We start from the raw sequence: 20,188 nt of genomic DNA, 5'->3' as shown, positions 1-20,188 counted from the left end.
TCAAGGAGGAAATTTGGAGGCCCATTTACTTACATGTCATCACTAATCATATAATTCTTGGCATTTGAGAAACATCATATTTTTCAAATATACCATTAAAATTTCATTTAAAATATTATTTCTTAATTTTTTTACTAAATATATTAAATAAATCCATACCCTTATCAGTGTTTTGTTTATTTAGTTTGTGCAGGAGTTCAAATATTTTACGGTATTGTGTAACATAAATTATAAAAATATAATATTTTCTGAATTTTTAAAACTATTTTATAAAAAGAGATTATCAAATTTATAACATTGAACTCTTATAAATCTCCGGTGCCAGATGGCCTAACTGTTTTCTTTTACCAAAAGATTTGAGATATAGTAAAAGAAGATTTAACTGGTATGATTAATAAATTCATGTTTGATGGTGTCATAGTACAATGCTTAAATGATATAAATATATGTCTCATCCCAAAAAAAAAAACAAACCAAACGAAATGTCTCAATTTTGGCCTATTAGCTTCTGTAATGTGAGTTATAAGAGCAGAATATCCTTTATTTATTGCAGAATTATTGTTTTGACTTTAAATTTTAGTTACTCAATTAAATTATTATTAGAAATTAATTCTAGAGATATCTAAGAGCAAACTCAGTTTACTGCCAAAGGGAATCGGAATTCGTAAACAAGGAGATATGTTTATTGAGATTTTCACCTCTCTCTCTTTACTTAGCTCTGACTCTTAACATATTATGAAGTCTATAAATTTTGGTGTATAAATCGAAATTCGTGGGAATGCATACAAAACTTCAAACAATTTTAATGAAACTAAAAATGTCTGAGTAAAATAAATATAGACGCTTAATTCCAGACATTATTAATGGGTCATTCATTGTCTTCTTTTAAAACGTATGTTCATAGTTATGAAGTAGAGGATCAGTGCTGCAAAAGAAACGGTAATAATTTAGCTTAAATTAATAAAACAAATTAGTACACGTAAATGCATTTTTATACTTACATCCAATGGTTTTTGGTCGAACACTTGAAGATGCACCGGTTGGTGCTACAACTACATAAAAAATAGATATCATCAGCATTTTAATAAAGTACAACAAGTTTGTGAACCAGCTGGTTCGTAAAACTGGCCTATTAAAGGCGAAAAAACAGTCCACTGGACCGTTTCATCACGTCTCACGTCTGACTGATACGTTTAAGCATTTGAATCAATTTACACAAACTAATAAATTTTACAAGAAAACTAGATGTTCAATATATGCATATTGCATATGCACATTTCTATGTTAGCTCCTAAATTTATAATGGTTATAACTTTTCTTTTATCACAAATATAATGGCTATAACTAAAGCGTAAGAATTTTAAATCCAATACATATATGGTTATACTTTTTGGTATTTTGATTTATGAATAATGAAAAAAATATAATGCATTAGTTATGGTTACTATATGGATTCATCAGTTTTCGTTTCTGTTGCAGATTAGAAGCGGAAAAAGAATACTTCATTTTTTTTCTTTTAGTTTGTATCTTCTCTTTTTTAGTTTGTATCTAATTAAACATCATTTTTCAAAGAACTTTAGTCCCGAGTAGATATGTTTGTTTTTCCACTTTGATCCAAGTTTTTTAAATAGTATACAATAATTAATTCTGTTATCAGGTCACTTTGCCCCATATTAAATACTGTGCCTATTAGTTCGAGTATAGAGAGCTTTAGTTTTTTCTTAGATAAATCATGAAATGATAATGCAAAACCGACCTGAATCACAGTTTGTGGTAGAATTGTGGTGGTCACAAATGCAAACGTGCCTAAGCCCTCCACCATCAGCAGATTCGTAGCCACAAGTACCGGAAGTTGCAACACACGCACGACAAAACGCATCACTCCCTTGTAGCTCGTACTTGACTCGTATTCCATAAGCCCAATCAGAAGGTCCTCTAAGCTTCAAGGGTGCGAGATTGTATGCACTACTGTATCCTTCACACTCCAACTTACTTAGATTTATCGCTTTTACTGATTCAAATCCAATCGCACAGCACATGGGTGGACCCGATCCGGATGATAAACCCGGCTGTCTATATCCAACCATATCCCATGCCGGGCACGACATGTATTCTTCACAGCTCATTCCAGAGATGTTGTGACATGGTAATTTCTTTTCCGGAAAGCCTAACATTAATAGTGGAAATTTAGTATATCAAACTCTATTCAACCGCATTTAACCGGATTTGAAAGGAAAATTTCGAATCTAAAAACCTTTATGATCATAACCAAAAATTTTTAATGTTCTTTAGAAACTTTAATGACATCTATATGTTAATATGTGTATATATAATCATATAACATAACAATAATTATTTAAATAAGATCTCAAAGTTTGACCAAAACCCAAACCGAATACAAAATGAACCAAATCAATATTGCATCAAACCATAATGAACCAAACCGATTGCGTTTTCTTCTGAACGAGAGTTATAAACCGAGAAAGCAAGCTCAAACTAAATTGTAAACCGGATTGTTTAGTCTAAAGAATGCAAATAAAAATTATTTGAAGTATGTGTTGTAGTCCAACTTACTAACCTTGAAAGATAGGAGATTTGGGAGAACAACCGATCAACATAAATACATTATCAGAGGTAGGATTGAAATAAGGAGCTCTCCAATCCTCAGCTTCAAAGCCATTGCCTTTGCCACCAAGCACAATGGTTCCGCAATTCGACATGTGGGGATCATGCAGCGTTATCGACTGGTACGCATAGTCAATATCTAACACTCTATAAGAACCTGAACGTATGTGAAACATCAACACATCATTCATACAAAATAAGAGATCTCTGTACCCTGGATGCCCACATCCATTCCGGATTCCAAACGGATAATCCACCGTTATATTTCCACAGTATGATCGACACGCCTCCACCAAGCAAACCTCTGAAATTACTATGACTGTTAACATAAGAATCAAGATTTTCATTTTGTTCTCTCTCTGTTTGGTTTTGTAAAGATAGAGTTATGTGTGTGATCTATAATGTAGAGAGTAAATATTTAGTTATATCTGAAAGATTGCTTAAAGCTTAAGAGATTCTTTGCTTGTCTGAACAATAAAGCTACACTCCTGCACTTTTTAGTCCACATGTTCAAAGGTATCTTCTATAGACAAGACTCACATCGTCACCATGTAATACTATAGCATTTAAATAGCTTAACAGGATCAGTGTGGTTGGGGTTTATAAGATGTTCGGTTCCTCTTGTATTTCCAGAACTCGTCTTTTTTCCCTCTGGGCTTAGCTTCAACACGACCGAACTTGCTATTGATAATACCAAGTATAGCATTTTTATCCTTTTTGTTCTTTGTCTTTGCCTTGTCTTCAAGAATGGCCCTAAGTTTCTCATATGACCTCGGGTCTGGTACTTGCCCGCTTTTGACCATCATCTTGTGGTAAAAGAACGCTCTTTTGAAGTCTCGGACACGGACAAAAGCGTAGATCATGGTCGAATAAGTGATGGAATCAGGTTTTAAGTTGAGAGCAGCCATTTCTTTCAACAGCTGTGGCAGTTTCGAATCTTGTCCTCCCCTTGCGTAAGCATTCATCAGCATATTGTAAGTCATAACAGTCGGCTCTAAACCCATTTTACCAAACTCTGAAACAACATCCCTCGCTTCAATGTAGTGACCTTGCTTAGCAAACCCATCAAGTAGAGTGTTATATGTCACCCTTGTCCCTTGTATTCTCTCTCTCAGCATTAGTTTCCAAATCTCCGTCAGCTTCTCTACATCACCACACCTTCTGAACGCATCGAGAAGCGACGTGTACGTTTCAACCGACGGTTTAATCCCTTCTTTACACATCTCTTCAAAGGAAGCATAAGCTTTCTCATGCCACCCGCTAACAGAGTAAGCATGAATAAGAGCTGTGTAAGAATGTGAAGTAGGTTTCAAACCCACTTTCTTCATCCGCAAGAAAGCATCAGCAGCCATGTCACTCATCTTCTTCGTCCTACCATACGCACTAATCAAACAAGTGTAGGATTTCACATTTGGCTCTAAACCTAAACCCTCCATCTCCTGCAGAAGCGTCTCCACAATGTCAGGCTGCATCCTCCTAGCATAAGCATCCATAAGAATGTTGTAAGTTGCAGATGTGGGCTTCAAGCCTTTACCTCTCATTTCAGCAAAAAGACCTTCAACTTCTTCAATGTGGTTGGACTTGTTGTAAGCATCCATCAACGTGTTGTACACGATGGTGTTTGAAGGTATTCCTCTCTTCTCCATCTCTGTTTGTACCACAAGAGCTTCTTCTTTAAGCCCTTCGTCGCAAAAGGATTTCACAAGGGCGCCGAAAACATCCTGACTCCAACAACGCACACCTTTCTCGCTCATCTTCTCGAATATCTCCCAGATTTCTTTCGCAGTTCGTCCTGCTTTCCTCATTGTCGTGATCATTACAGCACATGTAACATTGTCTGGATGGACATTGATCTTATCCATGGACTCATAAACTTCCAAAGCATCATCATACCTAATTAAAAGAAGAGAAAATTTGATCAAAAGGATACAACTTTAAATTATCAAGAGATGAAGAAAGGAAAGGAAGTACCTTTGAGAAGCTGAGAGTGCAGAAATGGCGGCATTGTAGAGACGAACATCTCTGAACTCATCCTTGTCAGGTAGATTACGAAGAAGAAGCAGAATCATATCAGCCATTCCTTCTCTACCGAGCAATGTAAACAACACAGAGGAAGCGCGAGGCGAAAGGAGTGAAGGGTTTTGCAGAGTCATCCACTCGTAGAAGTACAAACAGCTCTTGATGAAACCAGATTCACCCATCATCACTAATGCCTCTACGCACTCTTTCTCGCTGACCCTTTTTTCGAAACCTGATAACATCTCTCCTAGAGTTTGATTCTCTGTCAGATTCTTAGCTGTTTTCAGGATTTCCACAGCGACGGAGGGAGTGTTGTTGTGCACACCAGGTGTTTGTTGGTTTGCCACAGAGACGGGTTTTGTTGGGTGGGGCTGGGTTTCGGGATCCAGGTCGGAGAAGTCGGAAGCTAGGTGCCAGGAGGTTCGACGGTTCTTCTGGAGGGAGAATTTGGATTCTTGAGGAGGGTCCTCTGCGGTTAAAGTTCGTGACTTGAAGAATTTGAGAATTGGGTCTTCTTCTTCTTCTTCTTCGTCTTCTTCTTCTTCTTCTTCTTCATCTTCTTCGCTAATAGTTGTCGGATTATCTAGTTCCGGAACACTTGGTGGTGGTGGGTCGTCGAAACATGAGAGGAAAATGGGAGGAGGAGAAGAAGGGGAAGTAGCGGACAGAGAGATGGATTTTCGACAGAGTGAAGAGCGAACAAGTGGATAAGGTTGAGGGAGGTGAAGTGGGTGAGATAGAGAAAACCAAGTATAAAAGGATTGGGTGGCAAGAGAAGAAGAAGAAGACGCCATCGACATGGATGCCTATACCTCCCAAACGCTGAGGCAGGGTAAATACTAGTGTTTACCCTGTGCTACGCACAGGAAATAAGTTTTGCATAAGTACAATTAAAATACCAACCTTGTTTGTGTAGATAATTGAAGTTGGTATCTTTTGAAATTTTTACCCTCTTTTCCTATGAATGCTTTTGTTTTCTTTCATTGCATCCTTTACAATTTATCATTTTCAATGCTATATTTGTTTCAACATTTTTGTTTCTAAGAAAATCTACAAATTTGATTACTGTATTATAAGAAAAATAATAGAAAAGAGGTATATATTGATCAAAGTAAACAAAATAAATACATAAGTAAAAATAAAAAAGACCAACCTGATCAGATTAGGTTTTCATCTTGACAATACATGAGTCTTCTTGGTTTCCCCTATGACCTCACCTGAGTTACTTAAACTACATTTGTTGCCTTTTAATTATCATCACATTTTTTTTCTCTACTTGTGGCACGTCTGAAAATTTCAAAGCCTTGTATGTGTATTTACGATGAGTCTTTCTTAGTCTTGTTCCCTGAATTATCACCACCACACAAAATAAGCATTTCCATCAATTGAGAACTGATATAATCAAGCTTAAGAAAAAGGGAATTGATATAATCCAATTTGAAAATATTCAAATTAGTGACTTGTTTTTTTTTATCACCTGGTATGCAGCTTTGGTCAATATCTTAAAAGCAACAGAGGAAAAAGCAATAATTAGATTAGAAGAGAAAAAAGGTTATGAAAAAATAATTTAACATGATGCAAATTAGGATTTGAGCATGAAGAGGTTGATGTTTTTAGAGACTAACATGGGCTTTAACGTACATCAGCCAACTTGGAGTACGCTCACCTTACCCATCCATTTCAACAAAAAAAAAATATATTGAGAGGATTTTTGAAAACTATTGTTGTGCCACCATTACGCCAGAGATTCCGTTGATCTGGAACAAAAGTTGTAGATTCGATATTGTGGATACGCGAGTAAAAGTCTTTGATCATCTACCTGTATAAAAGTTTATATTTCCACATCACATTTTGGAGAGAGTTAGAAGCTGGCACACAGAATTTAAGAATTAAAATTTTCTGAAAGCAATAGAGATGAAGTTAAGTGTAGGAGAGAAAAGATTAACGATTCCAAAATGGTGAGATCGTGGGTTTAGTGTGAGAATTTTTAGGAATTTTTTTTTAATTTTATAAAAAGATCAGTTAAACGATAAATAGACAAACTGTTTTGCAATTTTTTTTTGCATTTCTTTTTTATAATTTTTTAAAACATTTCCTATGTATCAGAATTTAATTGCTTGTGTGACTTGTGCTTTAGTATATAAAGGATATTTGTTTTTTTGAAAAAGACTCAAATTTGCTATTTATTTTCTCCTAAGTGACGTTTTGGTTAAAATGTTTTTGTTAAATATTTGGTTGCAAAAATTAACGAATACAGTCATAACAACACTATAGAATCTTCTACACGGTAAGGTCTGATGATGCAGTCAAACGTGAATATTCATAAAGTAGATAGAATTATCATCTATAGAATCTTTTATAATACTTTTCATATAGTTTGTAATATCTTAATTATCTAGCATTAAAAAAAGTTATTTTTTATTAATAACTGGATATGGTAATAAAATTAGAAAATTCATATTAGTGATACATAACTAACATAGTACACAATATGATAAAGAATTCGAGCACTTCGTAAGAGTTTGTCCATCATTGTGTTCTTTGCTTTTTGATATACCATAGTTTTACCACTTTTAACCCCATGATATAAATATTTTATTGATTCTATTATATGTGTTTGGAGTATATTTTAGAGTATTTCAGGTTCAAGTACGTTCTAGAAAACATTGGTGATTATGTAGATTTTTGAGGTGCAGAACTGTGCAGATGCGTTAGAAGTTTAGCTATGGATGGAAGCCTTACCACGGTGCGATTCAGCTCATATTTGGACACATGATATATGTTTGAGTTTAGCTTTCCAATGCCACTGTTTTGAAGTCCAACTGACGGTTAGATCTAAAGTTATGCTCGATTTACTGAAGAGTGGTATTTCTGCCTCGCGAGATGATGTTGTCGAAGATGTGAAGGAGTGTCGATCGACAGTAATATCTTGGTGTCGAACGACACTGATGCTAGAATATGGGCGAGTATATTTCAAGACCGACTAAGGCTCAAAAGCCACCATAAATTACCAGAATTCCCCTGGACGACTTGATACCTAATTTATATTGTTTTCTAAGTCATTGTTGACGGCTACACTACCTAAGCTTTATTCTATTTTTATACTTCTCTACGGTTTGGAGAGAAGATTATTTCTCATTCAGAGATTGATTGGAACTCCATTGGTTTTCTATTGATTTATATGAATTATATTATTTTTATGATTATGTATTTATCTATCATGTCTGAGTAGATCACCTGTTAAGTTTAGGAAATTTTTAGGGCTTTGAATGAACTTGTGATTTATAGAATTGCAAGGGTGAATTATTGTATCCTTCAATAGGATAGTTCTTACTGCTTGTTTCTATAGTAATTAACTAGGAACCTGATCATTGATAGTTAGGCTTAGTGAGAGCTTGTCAATTACCTGAACTAATGAAACCCTAAGTTTAACAACCTAATCCCATCCGTTTACAAACTATCTTTATTTACTGTTTTGTTTATTATTGATTTTTATTATTTTACCTAGCTTAATCTTAATATCTCTAGTCTATTGTGTGTCCACGCTCCATGTGGACTCAATCCTTAAGTATTACAATGAACCTCTTATTTGAGAGAGTACCTTAAAAGTTAATTTGAGCAAATCATTTTTGGAATATGTTGGATTTTAAAGTGAGAGAATAACTATTTACATCGTTGTTCTTTCATATCAAACGTGAAAGCTGATCATTCCATCGATGTAGACACTATCTTCATCGGTTGAGAACATTTTGTTGTGAACACTACCTCCAAGAACTGAAGAGTCTTCGTGCACTCCATTGTTTAAATCAAAATTTCACATTCTGCATGTAAAAGAGATAGATTTCGTCAGATATTCATTGTCCTATTATCTTGTTATATAGAACCCATGTTTTGGAAAACCATCCTTGTCTTGAAAACTTATCTTATTTGATTCATGATCCATCTATATAACACCATCACACATTTCTCTCATGTTGAACCGTTTGCAAAAGATATTGTAACATTGGATTTTTCAAATCGTTGATATGTACCTTATCCTACAGTGTATCCTCTATTTCTGTTACATGAAAAATCTCTTGTGGCTTTCCATTTTTTCTTATGATTCTTGCAGTTTCGATTTGTTTTCAAATATACCACAAAAACATGGAATATAGTTGAAATCATAATCATTTGGAGATCTTGATAATCGATAATAGACATTGGAAACACCCTAGATTGAAAGGAGTCTTTGACATAGCCTATGTTTGGGCATACAAATAAGACTTTGTCTATTGATTCCTCTTCCACTCCACATATACCACATCATATATCACACTAAAAGTGGTTTAGTATTTGATCCATAAAACTCAGGGCCTGGTTGAGAGATCCATATATAAGTTTCATATTCTGTAACGTGATTTCACCACAAGCATTGTATATATATATATATATATTATATCTATATCTAATTTTGATGTGTGGCTAACTTTCATACTTTAGATAATTTTCACATCATTTAGGTAAATATATGCCTAAGAAAATCTATATTCCAAGTATGATCCGCCAGATTAATAAGATTTTTCACAATGAGTAAATGGTTTTTAAACTGATTATAATGTTTTGGTAGTGATGACCTCGGGTGAAGAGCTGGGATCCAATGATCATTCCGTACTAATATAGAGTTTCATGTACCCACTCTTCTAAACGTCTACTTTTTGGTGGGATGCATCTATCTTTGATCAGTTTTTTTTTTCTTTTGAATTTAGCATAACCCAATTTGTGGAAAAATGAGAAATAGTTGCGAAATTTTGTTTATTTTTGTTAACGTTAGATAATTATGATTCTGTATTATAATTAATCTTATTTTTTCGGGATTCAAAATTCATATTTTTACTCAAACTACTAAACTAATGGGTCTGTTTTACTTTATCGAAACTAAATTCAATTATCAACGAGTTACACAATTTACCAAAACACTTTCTTTGTTCTTTTGGTTTTGGAAACGGATTCAGCAATAAATTCAGAAGACTCCGTTTATATACTGAGAAACGTCACACTATTATAAAGAAATATAAGGCATCATAAACAAATGATAATCAAACTTATTATTTTCTTGTAAATAATATATATAAAGAGCTTTAGAGTTCATCCTTAAGCGTAGTGGAGGTAGGTCCAGAAGGATTTGTGTTGGAGTTCTTGACAGGATAAGAAGCTTCCATAGCAATACCACATAGACCTTCCTTATGACGGATTCCTCTTTGCATCCTTATGTATCCTTTCTCTCCCCATTCCTCTCCCCAAGAGTTTTTAACGATCCAATACTTTGTTCTATCTATCGTTGTTCCATAACCTACTGCTGCAACTCCATGGTTTAGCTCTGTTCCACATCGCCCCGTAAACACTCCCTACGACCACCATGCATGCCTCAGAAATCTCTAATACAATGTTTATTAAAAATATCCTTCTAGGGCTTATTTTGTTTCATCAATATGTGCATATTTTGAAACAGAGTTCCACTTTACCATTATTTCAGTTCACTGAATAATAGTAAGAAAAACTGTAACTGTCTTAATTAATGGATATTTAATGATTTTTTTTAACAAGTGCAACTTTTTTTAATCTAAAACGACAAATTGTAATCAGACGGAGGTAGTATGTTTTTGAACTTAGATAGGGTGATATTATTCTTACCTCGGAGTAGAACTGGAAGTCTGAACTTCCAGCATCAATTGCAACAGAGACAGGCTGATGAGCAACAGCTTTCATTAGATCATCCTCACTGTTCTCAGGAACATCTTCGTGTCCATCGATTGAAACCACCGGCGCATTTTCCTGCGATAATGTAACAGTTATGTTATTTGTTGTATTTCATCACCATTTTAGCTTTCTTGACGTGTAGTATGTAACAAACCTTGTTTTTGTCACATGTTTCATCAGAAGCTTGGTAAGGGTACACTATCTCGCTCGTTAGCCCTCCTTTCTCCTTGATGAACTCAAAAGCAAGGTCCATCAGACCTCCACTACACCCTTGGTTCTCATTCGTATCACAGTCCACTAGCTCTTGCTCTGATAGTGATGTCAGCTCATTGGTTCTTATTTGGTTGATCCCTTCCACTGCCACAACTGTTGAAAACGCCCAACAGCTTCCTGTAGTAATTAACCAAAAACTTAAGTCTTATTTTGGTTCTCATTTTACATATTTCTTTTGTCATTTATTCCGTAAATGGGCTTTTGGCCGATGTAATATACATATTCAAGCAGCTTTGTAATCAGTGAGTTCCCTACAAAAACATTTCATTTGACTTATTGTGTGAAGATGTAATTTTCAATAAAAAGATAACTCACCGCATTGGCCTTGGTTTTTGACAGGAGTGACAGCTCCATTCTTTCTCCAATCAACCGAGGTTGGGAGAGCATTAACATTTGCATACATGAATTTTCCTGTTGCTCGTCTTTCACCTTTAAGCATCCTATGATGTTTGATGTTCGAACCAGCGTATGATCTTCTAAATTCCTCCGTTGTCATGTCACCAAACTTATTGAGCTTGAGCTTGTAAGGTTTTTCCTTCTTGTTGGTCTCGTGAATGTGCCTCACGTTGTGCTTGAACACATTAAACCTCTTTGCCTTCTCTTCAAAGCTCCTAGCTATCGTGTGGTGGCTCCTCCACCGCTCGTACAGCTCCCACAAGCTATCCTCCGATTCCACATCTTTATCATGGATATCTAAACCCTTTGTTGTTTCAAGAACCATAAGCAAGCAAAGGAAAAGGACAATGAAGCGCTTCATATTTCTTCTTATATGATGTTTTTACTTTGTTTTTTTTGTGATTGAGAATGAGTTTGTAGATGGTAAGGTATCAAGATAACTGTATATATAGGGAATATATGTTGGAGTGAGAATATTGTGACAACGAGATGTAATGAAAAAATAATAATAATACCAAAAGAGGTTGAGAATTACGTGTAGGATGCAACAAATACGTTTGTGACTTGTGACTGACGATACATTAATTAATGGAAATCTTATACAATAAAGTTGCCTTGTCTCTCTCCTCCTGCGTCCACGTCATCAGGGAGATAGGGGCTTTCCTCGCCACGTGTCGTTGCGCTGATTGGTTTGTGTAAGTCACGCGTTTTGGTTTCGTTGGGTTTTCTATAATCTTCATCGTCGAACCAGAGTAATGGAAGCAGTACGATTTTTGCTCTAGCCATAAACTGAGCATTTAATCTCAGTTAATTCTTCCCCCACGACTTCTCATTTCACTAGATCCTTCGATCTCTTCAGATTTTTCATGGATTGGATCCTATAATTAGGCGTTCCTTGCTTCGCGAAAGAAAGCTCAGTGGGCGATGAAGTGGATCGACGGATCTCAGACCTTCGCGGAGAGGAGCATCGCCTTCGCCTGCGCATAAGGGATCTTCTTCTCCGGTAGCTTCTGCTCGATCTTCTGGCTCAAGAAACGAGGGCTTATGCCTGGTTTGACCTTCTCCAACGAGTTGATCTCTCGAGACGATGGCTTTGCACTGCGTGAAGTCGATCGTCTGGTTTCGCCTGCCTGATCTACACCCTCTTGAGGACGAATCTCATGGACGAATCTCTCTTCAGGGTAAAACAAACTTCTTCGAGAAGAGAGTTCGTGATTACCAGAAGGCTTGTGTTATGTCGAGCGTTAATGGAGGCGGCGCGTTTGATAATCATGTGCTCTCTCTCAACAAAGACTTTTAGATTTGATATTTTTTTTAGACTAATGGATGCACAAGATCAAAACCCATGAAATTTAGTTAATTATGTATTGCCACAGCTCTCCAACTCTACTCACTTTGCAATTTATCATCAATATTAACAGGTATGTGTCATAAGAAGACGCTTCTCAGTATGTTTTGGTTGTTGTTTTGCATAAGAACATAATCTTATGATGATGAAAATTTTATAGCCTCTGGCGACATGTATGCACAACTTTTAGCAAAGGAAGATGGCTATTAATCTGTAAATAACAGAATCGTGGCTACAATATCAGGTATCTTTCTTTGTCCTAATAGATAGATCATTGGCCGAGAGGTGTTGTTGAGACTATTAAAATTGGAACATGCCTAAAATGCAGTTGCTTCCATTAACAACTCGCCCTCACTTGATTCTTAGCGGCATCAGAGTCTCTACCACTTGTCTCCAGACCTCATTCTTCTCTTATTATTTTCAATAACAGAGGTTTGTTGTTTGATCTCTATTTCAAAAGGTCTTCTTGAAACCATATCAATCCATCTGTGGGCCAACGTTGAGAAATTTGACAGTCTGCATAAGCCTAATACAAATACAGTCGGCATTGCATTGTAAGTTAACAACTCCATATCTGGGCCAACATTGAGAGTTTTTACTGTCTGCGTAGGTCAACAGTCAACACTAATAGATTCTCTCTATCATATGGTTGAGAGATATAAATGAGAATTAGGTCAACAAGCCTAAGAAGCAAATTTGTTTCTGAGTTTATCTTAGTCGTTTCGTATAACCTTCACATAGTTGTGCCTTTCCTCCACTTTCCGGCGATGAATGATTGGGTGTCAATGGTGGAATTCACTTAAAGCTACTCATCACTTCCTCAACCTTTCAGCTTTCCTGCGTTTTTTGACCCGTTTATTTTATTATATATACGAACAGATGTGAGGACCCCGAAGATTTGGTCGTCTCGCAATCAATCTTTTCTTACAAACTATCTGTAAAAGCAGGTACCATAATGACCAATTCTCAACTTCCTCTCTCTCAGTTGAAGGCTGGTCGTTCTAGGACGACGGCTGTCAGACGGCTTCTCTATTTTTGGGAAGCTCGGGATGTGAAGAAAGTAATAGAACTTATGGAGATTGATACAGTTCTGGTAGATGAGGAGGAGTTGCTTTTCCATTGTATTTGTCTTTTCTGTAACTGTTTTCAAAATTATTTTTGTTTGCTAACGCTTCATTGTTTCTAAATGGTTTGCAGTCTGATCCAGGGATCTAGCATACACCCCTTAAACGCATTCCACCACTTACTCAGAGAGGGGTCTGTATGAGCTCTGCATTTGATGTTACCAGGAATTAAATATTTGTATTGTACACTCCCATGGTTGACTTATACAATTTGTTCACCTTTTGCTAAATTAATTTTAAGTTTCTCTTTGTCCCGTGTTTTTAAAAGAATTTGTTAAGTTTTTAAATTCTTTCCACCAGCTTCACAGTTCAGCCCATTCTAAGTTTTGTACGTTACAATTAATTAACTAAGCACAACCAGAAGTCCTACAATGTTCACATTTGACTGAAAGACAACATTACTAGCCTCTTCATGTGCAACATCCAAACAGAAACAAACAAAATTTGTGAAGAGATAGAAGGTAAAGCGGACACAAGGGGGTGTGACTAATATTGTCTACAACGAGTATTCAACAACCTACAGCCTCAGTACGTAAGAACAAACTCTCATAAGTTCCTCCCACCTGCCAAATGCTTGGATGTACTAATGACTCAAAGTTTCTTTTAGGACATTGATTATTCCCCTCATGCTATCTATAAGTTTCAAACAATTTGTGGAGCCCAAAATGCAATAAAAATACAACCACCTGCAACATAGAATATTTGATAAATATTCACAAGTACAGGGAGAAACTCAGATCAAGTATAATCAAGCACCATATTTTCTCTCTTACTTGCGGCTGTAATTTACATTTTAATTGCATTGATTAGTGGCTTCGTACCAAAATAAGTTGTCCGGTTTGCAGAGAAAGTAATCTATGGTGCTTGCACGTCTTACAATAGTTTGTGGGTTCTAATTTCCAATAGCATTTTTGTTATCTTCTTTACTTTGGAATTTCTCTCTTTTTATTTAAAATCTGCTAAATTATTTGTCTTCATCTAATTATTTTCCTACTTAGCACTCTATCATCCAAAAAACAGCAACCAACACTTCATACGTAGAAATGTAAATTATATAAAAATTAAAACATCAACCATAGACAACTATTATTACAAAACACAATGACCTTCCAATAAATCTTCGCTACTTTACCTAGCTGTACTTTTTTACTAACACTCTTATACAAAATTGAATAGGCCAAAATATGAATACATCAACTTAACGTGGTTTACAAATTCAATCAGAAAATGCAATTCCAGCTTATTAGACAACACAATATACGAACCCGGCGCGTAGCGCCGGAAGACCACTAGTATAAAGATAAAAGCTATATAATAGAAATTGATGTTGATCAGTTGATGCCGCGTGATATTGTGCAAGCAACCTCATTCATTTTTTCTCTTAATCTTTGGTAACAATAATTGATGATTTTGGTGATGAGATGACTTAACTACCAGTGTAAACTGAATAGGAACCACGAATTTTGATAAAACAAAACTTGTACGCAACTAATTATCTTCAAGAGGAACTCTATTATTGATTAATTCACCTAATTATGATTAGTTATGTGACTGTTTATTTGGTTACACAAACTATGTATCTAAAATGGCAATGAGGAAAAACTGTGTGTACCTAATTATACATATATGTTATTTATGTCGAAATATTTTTTATGTTAAAAGAGAACAAAATATTTAATTATATGGACTGGTTTAATATTACGCTTAGTTTTAAGTTTTAACAACGCTCGGAAGTCGGAACCCAAGTACGATTTCTTTTTCTGCTAACGTACCGTGTTGACTGATTAGCATAATAATAATTGATGTCGAAAGACAAAAGAGAAATGTTAAATTGATGAAGAATTGTAGAAAAAATAGATGGAAAATGTGCTTTAACTGATGATGGGAACAAACAACGCAAAATCTGAAACTGAGAGAAAAGTAAACAAAAAAGGTAAACGGGGACGATGGACACACCACACCACACACACAGCAAACACGCAATCAACAACAAAAACGAACGCAAGAAAAAGGTTTCCTTAAAATGTAACCGTTAATTCCTTTCTTTCTGATTTATTTTTGAGAATAATTAAAAAGAATGATAAAATCATAAAAAAATCCAGATCATATGAGAATACAGTTAAATAACATTCATGAGCAACGATTTGAATTTGTAACCATAAACAATGTCTCAAAGCGCCATGAACTACTAACATTTAAGTATCAGAGCTTACAAAATATCCACTGTTCACTTTTAATGTTATCAGATTAAAAGTTTGTTACATTGTAGAATATGTAAGATCAATGTTTTTAAACCTGACCGGATTAGTTTTGGATCATTGAGTTATTGGGTTCTTGGGTCAATTGTGGTTGAACCGCAAGTTAATAAATGATAAGTTTCAATATATAACTATATATATTAATATAATATTACTAAAGGAAAATTACTTAGAAAAAACTAATTAGTAATTTCAAAACATACAAAAAAAAAATCATGTTTTATTTACGAAATATTTTAATTTTCTTTTAACTTCAATTGTCCTTTAACATAAAAACAAAATATTAAACTATTTTTATGCCAAATTAGGACTTTGGCTAAATATAAAAGCTAATTAAATAATTATTATTAACTTAATTTTAAATTAAAAATAAAATAATTTATAATATATTATCAATAACAAAAATAAACTAATGCTGACTCATGTCAATAAATTTTGGTATTCTTTGTCACCATTTTCTTTCATTTTCGGCATTGTAAAAATTCATCAAAATCACAAATCAAATAATCTATTCAATTTCATATACTTTTAAAAGGTATATAAAAATGAATCACTTTTGAAACTATTATTGGGTATATGTGAAATGTCAATGCTAAATTTGATTTAACGGTTGACACGGCTCAAATGAATGCAGATGAGGAATAACCAAAGCGTCGATTTTGAAACTTCGATGCTTCTCTCTTATTTTACTGACTGTTTCTTGCCAGGCCCGGCTCTTATTTTACTGACTCTCTTACCCATCAAAATATTTTAACTCCCTTTCCTGTAGTTTGTCCAAAGCACATCTAAGTTCACACCCATACGCACGGAAAGAAGGCCAAGCACCTGGTCTGTCCACAACACCCACCAACTCAGGAGCTTCAACTTCCACACACACACATTCTCGAGCCTATGTGAGCACATACTTTCCAGGGCCCAAAGCAGACCGATATGTTTAGCTTCGGACAAAGAATTGATTCCACTAAAAGCTCGACGATTATGGAGCATGACATCACCTCTATAATCTATTACAATCCACCCCGCACCCACCATATTTTTCCCTTTGTACCAAACGATACCAAATTTGCATTTAAAACCACTTAGAGAGGGAGCTCTCCAGTTACCATCCCTATGGGCTCTACCGCCAACACCGTTCTGCTCCCCCGTCTCCTTAGAGTTCACTTCAAACCATTGCCTAGCTTCCTCATGCATTTTATTCACCGTATCACTAACATCAAATACCTTCTCTTCAAAAGCGAAAGTATTTTTGTTTTTCCATATTATCTTAAGAACCCAGGGGAACAATCGACTCAACACTGCAGGTATGTCTTTACGCACTGTAAGTCCTAACAGATAATCAAAATTCTCGAGCAATGTCCAAACACGCCGCGCCACCGTTTTGTTTTGGGTGACAATTTGATGCAGATACTTCATCACAATTTCTACTATTAATGAATTTTCAGAGAAAAAAAATTAGTCATAATTTCACAAAATCAAATGTATAGTGTACTGACCAAAAAAAAATTCGGCCACATCAATAATATGCTTACATTCGTTCCTTATTTTCATCTCAGTTTATTTTTTGAAATCAAAGGAAACTTCTGATTTGCTGTAATATCATCGTACCTTATCCATTTGAGTTGGTTAAATTCAGATGTTTGGACTTCACCTATATCTGAATATAAGTGGTACTCACTACTATGTTATATTTCTTGAACACTATTCTCATTTATTTTGTTGGTTCATAAACATATTGTTATTTGTTACCCATCAAAATATATTACAGAACATACACAACCTCTATATGCACACTAAGACGTTGGAAGCAGTGTTCTTGCTTGGTTTCTTCAAAACCCTCCTGTCTGTTCAACGCGGCTGGTAAGAGGCACATACCTAACTGAAGTTTCAGTACGTGCCTTGATGGAACCATCCTCGCTTTTATCAATCACCTTAAGCTCTTGAAAGTATGTTCCTACTGGAATCACCATTCTTCCACCAGGTTTCAGTTGGTCCAAAAGCGCATGAGGGATCTCTGATGCCGCTGCTCCTACGTGAATTGCATCGTACGGCGCAAACTCTCCCCAACCTTTCCTTCCATCTGTCATAAGAGAGAAATCTCTAGTTTTTCAGCACACGTTTCCACGAGGCTGAAACAATACATGCAACGTTTTACATACCACCAACATGTAAGGAGAGAGATCCCTTCTGAAGCAAAGAACCAGCAACACTCTTTTCGACGTTCTTGATAGACATATCGACCAGCTGAGGGATATGATCCACGCCAACAACGCGTCCTTCAGCTCCAACCATCAGAGCAAAGCAGCCAGTCAAGTAACCAGTTCCTACAAAAAGACACGATCAAAACCATGAAGGAAGCTGAAATCTCAAGAAAACTTTAAAAAAAAAAAAAAAAAAAAAAAAAAAAAAAAAATCTCAAGAAAACTTAAAAGAACCTGAGCCAACATCCAAAGCGCGCATCCCAGGCTGAAGCTTATCCTCCAAGAGCTGCAAACACGTGGCGTGCATATGTGGAGCGGATATGGTGGCGTTGTAACCTATAGGCAAGGGCGTATCAGCATAAGCTGAAGATCCAACTGGTACAAAGAGACCTCTATCTAAAGCCTCCATCACTTCAGCTACTTTTTTAGATGATATCACGCCGAACCGCTTCAGATTTTCCACCATTGCTTTATTACCGGTCGAACCAGTTCCGGTCTGGAACTGCTAACATCCATAAGAAAAGCAATAAACACTTTGCAAACTATCAAATTAAGACCTAAGTAATACCTCTAGACAAACTGAATCAAGTTTCAGAGTCTCCTCCAAAATACCAGAGGAGTATATCTCAGCGAAAGAGAAAATTAGTAAGAGAAAACTGAAGCAGAGATTCATGGCGAGAGAGAAATGAGGAATTTAGCGAACCTCCATGCGGGAGAAGGGAGAACGAAAGGCGGTGAAGAGACTGAAATTGAGAAACGGAGCAGAATTGTGGCGGTGGATAGAGGTGAAGGTTAAGGAGACGAGTCTACGTGGCGGCGCACAATAGTGGCGACCATATGCAGTTAATGTTGGGCAAGATCGCATTGTTCTCTCTTTTTTTTTATTATAAATAAATGGTTTCGGGTTCTAGTTTCATCTTTCATGATGTTGTTGCTTATGTGTGCGACTACGTGTCCCTTTTCCACACTCGGATTCTTTGATTGACATGTGTCTCGTTTAATGCACCTTTTTATCGCAATGTAAGCAGGCCTTATTAGGCCCAATATGTGAAATTATTTGTCTAAAAAAACACATTTCATTTTAATATTTAAAAAACTATACCACATTGGTTTATTAATCACTATATATTAAGTATTACGTCTCCTACTTCAACCATAAATAGATGAACGATAGATATACAAAATGAATATATATATAAACGAATACATTAAACATGAACACACTTTTATCATCTATATGCAATGATCTATATATGTCAAAAATGTTAATATTCCAACACAATTCTATATAAAGACAACACACATTTATCAAATTGGTTTAATGTTACAGTATATAACATAATTTCAAAAAAATAATTTTACTTCATATTTGATACTTATTTTCAAATTTACCTATAAATTACTATCATTTTTCATAAATATCCTAGATTTATTATTAAAATAAAAAATTAATCTTTCTAAAACATTTATAAATATATAAAAATTAGTTACAAAAGTTTATTAATTCAGCTTCACCACCTAAATAATAAATCATAAACAATAATCCTTAAATCCCAAACTCAAATGTTAAGATATCTTTAACAAATCATAAACAATAATCCTCCACATTTCACAGATCCTCTCTTTCTTCATAATTCTCTTCATTGCTGATCTTTACTGTTCCAATTTCCAACTTCTCAGTAGTTGTAGCTTCTGTTGTCATTATTCTTCTCATGAACCCAAGTTCCTGTTTGGAAACTGTTTTCATTATTCTTCTCATTATACGAATCGTGTCAACCTTCCAGAAAATCCATTAACGATTGAACTAAAGAGCTCAAACAATACGAAGAACCCTAGTAAGAAGGGTCGTCATTGTTGAAGAAGGCGAAAGACAGAACGGGATAAGCTTTTATGTATTTAGTCACCCCAAATCTCATTCCAAGCCCACAAATTTGGAACACTTAAAGCCTATCAACAACGCAAACGGAAAATATAAACCTCATAGAAAGAAAGACACGTACCAGTCTTTTTGGTGACATGGAGCCCTCACAAGAGAGAAACATTACTGTACTAGGTTAAGACCCGCGCCTTGCGCGGGATGAACATTATATATATAAATTATTTTATATATAATTATGTTTATAACATATTATAAAATAATAAATATATATTGAATAATTAAAAAGTCATTATCTACTACTTATATAATTAAATTGATGCGAACATATAAAT

General features: G+C 35.2%; 4 protein-coding genes and 1 long non-coding RNA gene across 10 annotated transcripts; 1 reads left to right on the top strand and 4 right to left on the bottom strand.

Moving 5' to 3' along the window:
* Window positions 1-741: 741 nt before the first annotated feature.
* BNAA03G23400D lies at window positions 742-3,021 on the bottom strand. The gene is made up of 4 exons (XM_013828493.3): window positions 2,579-3,021; window positions 1,757-2,167; window positions 1,002-1,052; window positions 742-925 (listed from the first exon to the last, which is right to left on the bottom strand). Exons 1-4 carry the CDS (start codon window positions 2,970-2,972, stop codon window positions 873-875), a joined length of 909 nt encoding a protein of 302 aa, XP_013683947.1. The 5' UTR covers window positions 2,973-3,021; the 3' UTR covers window positions 742-872.
* Window positions 3,022-3,065: 44 nt separating this feature from the next.
* On the bottom strand, window positions 3,066-5,524 carry LOC106388418 (pentatricopeptide repeat-containing protein At5g50280, chloroplastic-like). The gene is made up of 2 exons (XM_013828492.3): window positions 4,597-5,524; window positions 3,066-4,518 (listed from the first exon to the last, which is right to left on the bottom strand). Exons 1-2 carry the CDS (start codon window positions 5,442-5,444, stop codon window positions 3,210-3,212), a joined length of 2,157 nt encoding a protein of 718 aa, XP_013683946.2. The 5' UTR covers window positions 5,445-5,524; the 3' UTR covers window positions 3,066-3,209.
* A 4,138-nt stretch (window positions 5,525-9,662) lies between these two features.
* Window positions 9,663-11,484, bottom strand: LOC106388417 (KDEL-tailed cysteine endopeptidase CEP1-like). Its single transcript, XM_013828490.3, has 4 exons — window positions 10,969-11,484; window positions 10,535-10,770; window positions 10,315-10,455; window positions 9,663-10,028 (listed from the first exon to the last, which is right to left on the bottom strand). The coding sequence occupies exons 1-4, from the start codon at window positions 11,408-11,410 to the stop codon at window positions 9,762-9,764; spliced, it is 1,086 nt and encodes a 361-aa protein (XP_013683944.2). The 5' UTR covers window positions 11,411-11,484; the 3' UTR covers window positions 9,663-9,761.
* A 23-nt stretch (window positions 11,485-11,507) lies between these two features.
* On the top strand, window positions 11,508-13,770 carry LOC106416419. Of its 4 annotated transcripts, none has more exons than XR_007338159.1 (4): window positions 11,508-12,322; window positions 12,426-12,470; window positions 12,558-12,641; window positions 12,726-13,770. It is a non-coding gene; the product is annotated as an uncharacterized LOC106416419 (long non-coding RNA). The 4 variants fall into 4 exon arrangements; XR_007338160.1 differs by having other exon boundaries at window positions 11,665-12,470; window positions 12,726-13,344; window positions 13,595-13,770; XR_007338158.1 differs by having other exon boundaries at window positions 11,665-12,470; window positions 12,726-13,490; window positions 13,595-13,770.
* A 3,696-nt stretch (window positions 13,771-17,466) lies between these two features.
* LOC106388415 (protein-L-isoaspartate O-methyltransferase 2-like) lies at window positions 17,467-18,917 on the bottom strand. Of its 3 annotated transcripts, none has more exons than XM_013828485.3 (4): window positions 18,681-18,917; window positions 18,212-18,482; window positions 17,936-18,100; window positions 17,467-17,856 (listed from the first exon to the last, which is right to left on the bottom strand). In XM_013828485.3, the coding sequence occupies exons 1-4, from the start codon at window positions 18,840-18,842 to the stop codon at window positions 17,606-17,608; spliced, it is 849 nt and encodes a 282-aa protein (XP_013683939.2). In that variant the 5' UTR covers window positions 18,843-18,917; the 3' UTR covers window positions 17,467-17,605. The 3 variants fall into 3 exon arrangements, with proteins under 3 accessions (XP_013683939.2, XP_013683940.2, XP_048631921.1); XM_013828486.3 differs by having other exon boundaries at window positions 18,212-18,479; window positions 18,681-18,910; XM_048775964.1 differs by having other exon boundaries at window positions 18,212-18,479; window positions 18,546-18,840.
* Window positions 18,918-20,188: the final 1,271 nt, after the last annotated feature.

The sequence above is a fragment of the Brassica napus genome, chromosome A3 (assembly GCF_020379485.1).
Source record: "Brassica napus cultivar Da-Ae chromosome A3, Da-Ae, whole genome shotgun sequence".
NCBI lineage: Eukaryota > Viridiplantae > Streptophyta > Magnoliopsida > Brassicales > Brassicaceae > Brassica > Brassica napus.
This window is presented reverse-complemented; position numbering and strand designations above follow the sequence as displayed.